Source organism: Ambystoma mexicanum, chromosome 12 (genome assembly GCF_040938575.1).
Source record: "Ambystoma mexicanum isolate Mex_15411 chromosome 12, UKY_AmexF1_1, whole genome shotgun sequence".
Taxonomy (NCBI): domain Eukaryota; kingdom Metazoa; phylum Chordata; class Amphibia; order Caudata; family Ambystomatidae; genus Ambystoma; species Ambystoma mexicanum.
Genome location: NC_090936.1, coordinates 527,284,258 through 527,295,321, shown reverse-complemented (window position 1 = coordinate 527,295,321; position 11,064 = coordinate 527,284,258). Strand labels below are relative to the sequence as shown.

Sequence of the window (11,064 nt, the reverse complement as noted above, 5' to 3'; positions counted from 1 at the left end):
GTAACAGGTTGAGCGGATATAGACATTGCTTAAGGTATACAATGCCTAGAAATTCTATGCCAAAAGCCATTCATCTTCTGCTGACCATCTAAACACATGTCATATATTAAAGCAAAGCATTAGCAGTGATTTGATACTATTTAGTGTGCTGGGTGCTTCAACTGGTTATACAAAGAGAATGGACGTTTCAAACCCACATTAAAAACATTCACTGGGATAAGCACGAGTTAAACCATTCACTGCTGAACTGCTTTTCGCAGCGCCTGCTTGACATCCTTGTTTCTCAGACTGTAGATCAATGGGTTCAACATGGGTATTACCATAGTGTAAATAACAGAGACCGCTCTCTCCTGTGCCTGGGAGTAGCTGGAAGGTCGAAAATAAACGAAGATCACAGTTCCATAGAAGAGGGTGACAACCGTGAAGTGAGAGGCACAAGTGGAGAAAGTCTTCTGCCGACCCTCTAAGGTGGGAATCTTCAAGATGGCGGAGAGGATGCAGACGTAGGAGATGGTTATGACGAAAAGCGAGGTCCCTTCTGCGAATCCTCCTAGTGTGTATATCAGGATCTCGATGAAGGTGGCGTCCGAGCAAGATAAGTTGAGCAAAGGTGGAACATCACAAAAGAAATGATTGATGAAATTAGAGCGACAAAACTCCAATTGAAATATGCACATGGTAACTATGAGAGACTGCAAGAAACTCACAAGATATGAGCATATAACCAACTGAATGCAAAAACTCTTCTTCATGATGGTGGGGTAGAGGAGCGGGAGGCAGATTGCAATGTAGCGGTCAAAGGCCATGACTGCTAGAATGTAGACTTCTGTTGTGCAGAAGACGGCAAATGAGAACAGCTGCATGGCACAGCCCAGGAACGAGATTGTCTTCCTTTCTGCCAGCAAGTTAGACATTGTCTTGGGTGTCACAGAGGAGGAGTAGCAGAGGTCCAGGAAAGACAAGTTGCTGAGCAAGTAGTACATGGGTGTATGGAGATGGCCGTCTGTATGGACCAGGAAGATAATCCCGAGATTACCGAGCAGGGTGGAAAGATAGAGTAAGAAGAACAGCAAGAAAAGTAAAATCTGAAACTCACGTCGATTGGTGAATCCCAATAAAAGAAACTCAGTTATGGTCGTCAGGTTTCCAAATTCCATCTATTATTTGGTTGGGGAAAGAAAGACAGAAAATACTGAACATGGTGCAATACATTGTTAATTGTATACAGGAACAATAATGCATGTGATTGCATGTGTTTAGGACGCAGCACTGTCTGTCAATCTTGTGTGTGCATTGTCTCACTTGAGAAGTCCTAGACCTGACTCATTTTTGTTGCATTGTTTTATTGTTGTAAGGATTCTATATATCATCTTGCAGCAACTTCACTGTGTTTTGTAGGTTTAGCAGCCATATACTGTAGTGGCAATCTCCGTAGAGTGGAACTGGCCCTGGTTGGGGTTGATAGCTTTACAGTCATTTCATCTTCTGTTTCTGCTAAAGGTTGGGTTGCAAACATTTCAATTCCTGTCTCTCAGGTGTATTAGTGTTAGCGGGTATTCTCAGGCGAACGCTGAGATTAATGGACTGTTCGGACAGAAATGCTCACACAAACTTCTAAAGAGCACGGGATAACTCGAGGAAGCAATTAGTTGATTTTAGAGTTGAATGAACCTTTACAAAAAGGGATAATTCTTATGTAAATCAGTGCAGGCACATCCCAAATAGAGTCTGGCTCAGACTGCTAGCCAAACTGTTCTAATAGCTTTCATATTTAGTCACTGTGCACAGTCTCTCTGGCCTGGCCCAATTAATGATACTAGTGTTCAGTACACATGACAGACAGCATAACACAATAAACTACCAGATTAATTTGGACTAATAAACCACCAAGGGTATGGGAAAGGCCTTGGTTGAAATATGGACTAGTGAAACCCAACATGTAAAGATATATTATGGATGAGCAACTGAAGGCTTCGCTGAATTGGTTCTATGGATCCAAAGACAGATTAGCAAAAACTATGCAATGGGAGGATACAGGTAGGCCCTGGCAACTGGGCTCCTGGGTACAATAGGACTCTCTTTGACTGCTTCATCATTGGCTTCAAGATGGACCAGATAAGCACATCCAGTTATATGTGGAATAGGCCCAAATAAATGTTGAAGTCTTGAAAGGAAGTTTGGGTTATGTGACAAGCCCCAGCGAGGAGATCAAGTTCACAGTTATGTGGCACCCTGAAACCAGACCTTGTTAGGGGGTGGGGTTTCCATATGCAGAGATGGGTGGAGTCTTTGGGCATGGAAATTTACAAATTTGGTTGAATTATGAAACGGCATAGGAAGAAGGTGAATAATTTGTTCTTCTGGTGAAATCTGAACCCATATAGGTCCAGTTGGTTTTATACAAATTCAGTACTCGAGTGAATAATTTTCAGTTTTCATTGATCAGCAACAAAAGTGCTGATTTAACTTTATTGTAACATCAATGTTAGAACTTGTCATCCTTCATTCATTTCTATCTAGATACAAATTCATGATAATCCATGATGGATCCTCCTGATGAACCACTATGAACTAAGTGGGGAAACACGTGTCAGGGACTAAAAAATTAAGACACAGCTTCCATTGAAAAATAACGGATTAAAACGTAATGCATTGAACATAACCACAATCTTGCAAGTCTAATTTGTTGGTGCAATTTGGATTATCCAGCTTTCAATATATACCGTCTATACAATTATGCCTGATATTTGCAACCACGGGTGGAATGAAAAAGGAAACATTGTGGTCAAGCATTCAGGCATGGGAGACAACACACAGGGACCACGCTGAGCCGGTAAGTACAGAAGGAAAGATGTACTATAGTACTTCAAGTTACTTCAGAAGGTCAGACAGGAGAATAGGGAGAATACATTCTTCTGTCCAAGCTCCCATGCTGAAGTCCCCAGCAACAGCCAATCTCAGAACACCCAGCCCCTCACGCTCCACATTCCATCAGGCACTCTCAAGCAGCAGCAGCAAGCACGCAAGCACGCAAGATGCCACATGTGGTGCACATGGTGATGTGTACTAAAGCACGCTTATTCTAGCGAGATATATTGGGTCTTATAAAATCAATCACAGGAACAACCATTCCTGTGGACCATCTTGAACCTTTCGCTAATGTTGATGAGAATGATTTGCTTTTTCTGAGCTCCATTCAGAGAACCTGAGAATGTATCTTCTGCTGGTGACAAGGTTAGCTCTAGACCTTTGTTGATAGAAACTGGACAAGCCCTCTGAGGGATTATGGACCAAAATCTCGAATCTTGTGTCAACAGAAAAGATTGCTGCAATGGTGAAAACTGTTGTCCACAACTACATCAAATGCATCAGTTATTTACATGGTACTCAGTGCCCAAAGATACTGCCTAATTTCCTTTTTTTTTTTTACTTTTATTTTTGTCGGCAGAGGTTCACAAGGCACATACTTCAAGGCAACAAACAATTAAATCAAGCATAGCATAAAACATCGTAGTGATTACAGAATATAGTTCCAACAGTGGGTACAGAGCATCGCCAGATACAGAAGTACATAGCAGAGATCACGGTGCATGGATGGAGACTGGAGACAAGCCAGATCCGGGCGTGTTCTCACTTTGGTTGTTGAGATATGTATTAAATTTGCTCCAGATGTTCCTGGGGCCAGACTGGGCGGGCAGCATAGTCAGGTATTCCTCCTCACAGTTCTGTGACCATGTGAGCATACCCAGCCATTTCTGAGAGGCCGGTGGGGAGGAGCGCTTCAAGTTCTGAAGTATACATTTTTTGGCAATCATGCAACTTATATTCAAAAACTTTTTCAGGCGCTTAGTTTCGTCAGTCCTCCAGACCCCAAACAGAACTGCCAAAGGATCGGGATCAATTACAGTTTCAGTTACCGCACTTAGTGTATGAAGGACACCGTCCCAGAAATCGGACAATTTGTTACAGGTCCAGAACATATGTAAGTGATCAGCGTCCACTGCCCTGCACCGCGGGCAGAGGTGCACCTCAGAGCGAGCAAACTCTGTAGTCCTGCGTGGTGTATAGTAAAGCCTATTGAGAAGCTTATATTGCATGGCACGAAAACAGAAATTGAGGGAAACTTTTTGTGTGTGGCAGCACTTGTCCTCCCACAATTCATCAGGTATTTCTAAACCCAGTTTAGCCGACCATCCGTCGCGCGCCCCAAGAGCCGGAGTGGGGATGATGTCTTGTAGGATTTGATACAGTGAAGAGACGATGCCCCGTGTACCGCCCGAGTTGGCGATGTAGGCTATTGCCGGGTTATCTGGGGGCTCATCCGGAAAGGAGGGCCACATGGTGCGGAACATGGCGCGAAGCCTGTAGTATTGAAGAGTCTCTAGGGGGGATCTGGTGTGCCCCGGTCTCCAAGTTTGGGGATCTATGAATTTGCCTTCGGGATAGAAGTCGGACAGCGCCCGATACCCCAGTGCACCCCAGTGTCGGGCCAAAGCGGTATCAAGCGTGGGCTCCAGGCCAGGAAAGGCCCATACGGGAAGCCATTTGTAATATGGGGGGAGCCCACTTGTCGGGTGTAGCAGACGTGACCAGGCATACAGAGTCGCAGGAATGGGGTCGATGGGGGAATCAGGTGCTTAGTGTCGATGTAGTATCAAGGACATCAAGTTAATACCAGCGGAGGCAAGCCGATCCAGTTTGACATGTGGGCGCACTGGGGAGCCCGTGTACCAATGAGTAGCATGCTGGGCCTGGGCTGCGATCCAGTATAGTGCTAGGTCCGGAGCAGCAATACCACCCCGTTTGTATGAAAGTGCCATGTCAGTCCACTTCCTGCGCACCGGAGTGCCAGAGAAATTGTGCACAAAGCATATGCAATTTAGTGAAGTAAGCCCTCCAAGGCCATATGGGAATGTTGCAAAAGGTGTATAAGAGCTTGGAGAGCAAGATCATTTTAATCAGAGATAGTCAGCCAGCGACGGACAACGGAAGAGTGCACCATTGTGAAATTTTGGTCTCAACGGTTCGTGCTACAGCTGAGTAAATATCGGCAAGCAAGGTGGGCTTAGTGAGGGACATCTGCACCCCAAGATGTCTAACACCCTCAAGGGCCCGGCGCAGGGGATACTCGGTGGTGGGCTGTAGGGTAGCTTTAGTGAGTGGTAAGATCTCCGATTTGGAATAATTAATCGTAAATCCAGAGTGGGTGCCGACCCGGGTGATGTCTCTCAGTATGGGATCTAGGTGGGTTGTGGGATCTCTGACGTATAGTAGGACATCGTCAGCATATAGAGATATTATTTCAGGATCGTCAACCAGTCTTATTCCTTTATGCGAGTGACGTGCACGGATAAAGTCCGCCATCGGTTCTATCACCAAAGCAAAAAGGATTGGGGAGAAGGGACAACCCTGTCTGGTGCCTCTGAATAGCGTGAACATCTTGGATGTTAGTGAGTTGACTCGTGCCCGCGCACCGGGGGAAGTGTATAATAGTTTAATGAACCCTATCATGTCAGGTCCAATGCCCATTGTTTCGAGGACCAGCCACATGTATTTCCAAGAGACCATATCGAAGGCCTTCTGAGCGTCCAGCGTAACCGCCATGGCCTGGACGTCTTGATCAATACGGGACATGACATTGAACAATCTCCTGATGTTATGGGAGGTGGACCTGCCGGGGACAAAGCCTGCTTGGTCCTCTTGTACCAAGTGCGTCATAATAGGCAGAAAGCGGTTAGCAATGATCTTAGCAAAGATCTTTGTGTCTAGGTTCATGAGGGAGAGAGGTCTATAGGACCCGCACTCGTCCACAGGTTTACCTGGTTTGAGCAGCACCGTGATGGCCGCTTGCCGCATGGAAGGGGGAAGGATAGCGGCTCGGAGTGCCTCATTCCAGACCTCCAACAGCCGGGGGGCCAGAATAGCTACGTGCTCTCGGTAGAAGTCTGCAGTGAGGCCGTCAGGTCCTGGCGCCTTGCCTTTAGATAAATCTGAGATAGCCGATACTATCTCGTCTAGCGTAAACGGGGCATCCAACTGGTCCCGGGTCTGTGGGGAAATTTCCATGGTGGGGATCTGGTCGAGGAGTTCTCGCATATGTTGTTCAGTATGCTCTACGGGCTGGGAGTAAAGGGAACTATAGAACTCGGTAAATATATCCAGTATTCGTTGGACCGCCCATTCAGCGTCACCATTTCGATCTTTAATGGAAGTGATCTGCGTACGGCCCAATTCCCCCCTCACAAGTGTCGCAACCGTCTTAACGGGCCTGTCCCCCTCCCCATATTTCCTGGCGGCCTGCGGACGGCTGAAATAATGAACTTCGCTGGTAGCTAAAGTGTTAAATACCTGGAGCTCGTCAGAGATTTGGGCCAGAGTGGTGGGGTCAGTCCCGGAGGAGCAACATTGCTCCAACCTTTTCAGTTTGGCCTCAGATCGTCCAAGAGCGGCTCTAATAGCTTTCAACACCCCAGCCTCCCGGGAGATAGACATACCCCTAATGTAAGCCTTAAAGGCCTCCCATCTGACCGCAGCGGACGTGTCCTGAAGCGAGTTAAGCTCAAAGAATGACTCAATGTCAGCTAGTATCTCAGATTTAAACACAATGGCCCTCATTACGACCCTGGTGGAAATCGAAAAACGATGGCGGAAATGCAATACCGCCATCGAATACCGCCCGTTGCGATTATGACCCGTCACCGTAAAGTACGATGCCATTAGCGACACCGTAGTGAACGCCAACGCTAACTGCACCAAGTACGCGCACGCGCGCACTGCGAAACCGTAATTACCACCATGGCGCAATGGTACGGGAATTCTGACCCTAGCGGACATGTACCTAACGCCATCAAGCATGGCGGAAAGTACCATTCCGCCATGGTGAGAAGTACGGCATCGCAAACCAACCGTAAAAGGCCTTACTGAGTGCCTGTACACCACTCCCTGGCCACATTGCACAACTCCTCATAGGTGCAATGAAGTCAAACAATGCAACCAGTGAAATGTACAAGTCACCCATGCATACCAACGAACAAATGAATGTAGGGGCTCCAAGTGCCTTGTGAGTGGCCATCCATATTAGCCATGGCACCATTGCCGTACTGATGCAGCACAGGCATGTGAAGCTCCAAGTACAGCAACATGAACTGAAAACTGAGACAAACAAAAACAGGCCCCCCATCGCTTGACACCAGTGCAAGGCAACATACAAAGCAGTATCCTGAGTGAGACTGCACCAGCCCTGTACCCCTGCCAGTAAACAAACCAACAAGCAGCATAAGCATGTACCACACAAGTTGGCAGAGTGACTGAGCAGCCAGGCACATCTCAAGAGGGGCCAATGGGAGCAGCAGGGCACAGATGGCACGAATACAGAAGCCATTCCAATGGACATGTCCTCAGTCTCCCTCAAAGAAACGCACGCAAACACAGGCACCTGTGACCAGCCATATTCTGAAAATCACATCATTCCACCAATCCACCTGGCTGACCGGCATCTGTTACACAAAAGCCAATCCCCCTCCCATGAGCATGACATCATTAAAACAGTCATAATGGCAGCCCCTATCCCTGACCTTACTGGCCTTCGTAGGCAAACGCGCCCAGTACAGTACCACGCAACTATGCTCAGAAGGCCGAACCCAAAGCAGATCTCCTCACAATACATCGCTCCACAAATAGGAATATGCTACATAACTTGCAAAGAATAACGCTACAAGGTCAATATCATAATCAAATTTTAATGCACAACAAAATCACCCGGGCCATACAGCTATTAGGTCATGAACTCCAAATCATATCTCATAATTGTGGGCTGCATCCGCAATAATTGACCAGCTTCTTCTTGTGTGACGCCCTGTTCCTCCATGGTACACAGGGGCTACATCCACGTTCAAAAAGGCAACATGGAAGCGCCTAGAACCGCAGGGCCCTCCCATTAGGTAGGCACTAGTCCAGCTGAAAGCTCGAAATGTTGCTCCTAGCCACTAGTACTGCGTAAGGGCATGTGGGCCATTGGCGATCGTCCCATAAAATCGTAATGGTGCTCCACTGATTAACACGAAGCAGCAGGTGTCGGGAGTAAAAGCCATCTGCAGGAGTGGCATACAGATGGCAGCGGCAAAAGGGGAGGAGATACCTGTCACCCAAATGAAACGAAAAAGAATAGTATGGGCATCTGAACTCCATTTGAATTACTCACTTCAAAGATCACACTAAATCCACAGCCATGTGCATGCTAGCCCACTCAAAAGGATTATTCGCACCCAATAATCACTTGCGAATCATAACCATATAAATCGAGGTGAAAACACTATTACAAACGAGTGTTTGTGTGCATGCGTCTGTTAAAACAGAATCCATTAGATGGGATTAGTAACGTGCATAGACACAAGTGTTTGAAGGCGCGTCGAGACAGGGAGGGTTCAACAAGGGCAGATAGACGATGGTCCCACTATGGCAGCCCTGCATCACATAGCGCAGAGGAAGTTGATAGATTCCAAAAAGCCATGTACATGGCAGACTCTCTATCAAATCATCTGTCCATGCATCCATACATCATTCCCTCATCCTGGTATACAAACGCCTGATTAGTTACTCACATAACATTAGAAATTTCCATTGAATCTGTGCTAAATGCAGTCTGCAAAATCCACAGTGCTCCAGGCCGGAATTCTAGTGTTGTGAAGTAACATGTATTAGGGAACGTCCTGCCTTATCCTCCACTACGCTATTGCGCATCCCATACTATTCATATCAAGCATTGCATTCTCGGCATGGCCCCTGTCCCAAGGACATCAAACAATAGAACTTTCTATCTGCAGTCAGACCTGTGGGCGTCTCCTCGCCGCTAGCTGGAAACCGAAAGCGCTGTCCTTCGAATTCCTCATTTGCAACATCACGTCGAAAAGGCATCTGTGACCGCTTGAAATCACAAATCCATCCATTTAGTGCGGCAGTGTGTGAAAATGGCAACTGGCTACACTCACAAATGGGACGCCCCGCCCGTCGGTGAACCGCGGTACAGCGCTGCATGAGGGTCCACCGTTAATCGAGTACTACATTCCACGGACCCTTCACAAGTATGTTCCCGACTGCAAAGATAGTATGTGAAAAAATGGGAGCATAGCAGATTTAACATATGAAGCAAGATCTCACTGCCATCGGGATGAAATACAGGATTGTAATAGCAAGATGCCATGCGTCGATTTGCAGCGTTGTGTGCGGGACGTGCTCGCCCAAAGGGGATTGCAGCTTGCACAGGTGGAATGAATCACCACAGGTGGAGGCTATACAGCTTGGAAACACATAAATTGCACACCCAACCCCCTCCCACAACCACACCCACTCCAAAATGCTACCGGCAGGACTTGCGATGTTGGGCCTGGGGGACCTGATAGCACTGCAAGTACTCCAACTTCAAGAAGAAGACGAACACCAACTACTACAACAACCGGCCGCACAGAGGAGACGCAGGAGGAGGAGGAGGGCAAGGCAGGGCCAGCAAGGCCCACCAGCACAGCCACTACCACCACGCAGGCAGCCCGCAATCCCACGCCTCCGAGCACATCCGTTCAACCTCACTGATGAGCAGATCCACACCCTCTACCGTTTGGACCGGGACACCATAACCGCCATTGTGGACATGACACACGCTGGCCTTGTCAGCATGATAGATAGCCCAACCGCCATCCCACCCCTACTGAAGGTGGTGTCTGTACTCCACTTCCTGGCCACAGGCACCTACCAGCACACAGTCGGACAGTTGCATGGCATTTCACAGCCACTGTTGTCACGGACACTATTGCAAGTGCTCGATGCCCTCCTGAAGCACGCAGACGACTACATCTCTCTACCACGCTCGGACCAGGAAATTACGAACACAAAAGTGGGATTCCATGCACTTGCCGGCATACCGGGTTGCATTGGTGCCATCGACTGCACCCATGTGGAATTGGTTGTCCCACATGCCATGGAGGCCCAGTACCGCAACCGAAAACAATATCATTCTCTTAATGTACAGATGGTGTGTGACTCAAACAGGATCATTACACATTGTTGTGCCCGATTTCCTGGATCAACCCATGATTCCATGGTCTTACGGAACTCTACAATGCCACGCTACATGGAGCGACATGCAGGGAACAGATCCTGGCTACTCGGTGAGTCTCATTTCATGCATGATAATGTGGGGTATGTGATGAGGCAATGACCTGCCAGGAAGGGGGGGGGGTGCTTACGTAGCAATGTCATTCCTCAAACATCCTTTATTGTCCACATACAGGTGATGCCGGGTATCCACTGAAGAGATGGCTCCTTACACCACTCCGGAACCCACAGGACCAGCATGAGGAGGACTACAACCATGCCCACTCACGTACCCGTGTAGTCATAGAACAGGCATTCGGCCTACTGAAGGGTCGTTTCCGCTGCCTAAGCAGGTCTGGCGGGGCACTCCTGTACCGCCATGAGAAGGTTGCTAAGATGGTCATGGCATGTGTCATGCTACACAACATGTGCATACGTAGGAATGTGCCCATGCCCCCTGACGCAGAACTGCAAGCACCAGAATATGGTCATGATGTGGGTGGGGATGTGGCAGAACCTGAAGGAGTCCGCGAGGCACAGGAGGGCCGTGAAATTCGTCAGATTATCATAGAATCATGCTTCTAGCACTCACGCCTGGTAGTTGATACATGGACACGGGAGTTGTGGCACTGTGTGTGTCTGGAACATGCACAATATGAACTGTACGCCTATGATGGCCTCGTACACAAAGATCAATGTCCACACATCTCATTGGATGATTGTGAAATGTTTATAGCAAATGTGAAATTGTGTTACACACCCCATCGACCCGCCACCCAAGTAAGCCCAACACACCCCCTCCACCCTCCTACCTCCCCCCCGAACACCAGTGTCCAAGGATGCTCATTGTCAGTGGGCAGACGCTATTGCAAGCCCCCTCTCCGGGTATCAGGGGCACCCCTGCCTGTGGAGCGCAGGTTCCTCCCAGATCTACGTTGGGGGCTGCCCTGGACGGAACTTGCAACGGATGATGTCTCT

At 48.0% G+C, this 11,064-nt stretch overlaps 1 protein-coding gene across 1 annotated transcript; it reads right to left on the bottom strand.

The window, feature by feature from the left end:
• Positions 1 to 236: 236 nt before the first annotated feature.
• LOC138512986 (olfactory receptor 5I1-like) lies at positions 237 to 1,157 on the bottom strand. Its single transcript, XM_069627702.1, has one exon. The coding sequence runs from the start codon at positions 1,155 to 1,157 to the stop codon at positions 237 to 239; it is 921 nt and encodes a 306-aa protein (XP_069483803.1).
• Between the last annotated feature and the right edge of the window lie 9,907 nt (positions 1,158 to 11,064).

What these genes read in the sequence shown, in the direction of transcription:
- LOC138512986 (XM_069627702.1), bottom strand. Translation starts at nt 1,157, where the DNA reads ATGGAATTTGGAAACCTGACGACCATAACTGAGTTTCTTTTATTGGGA.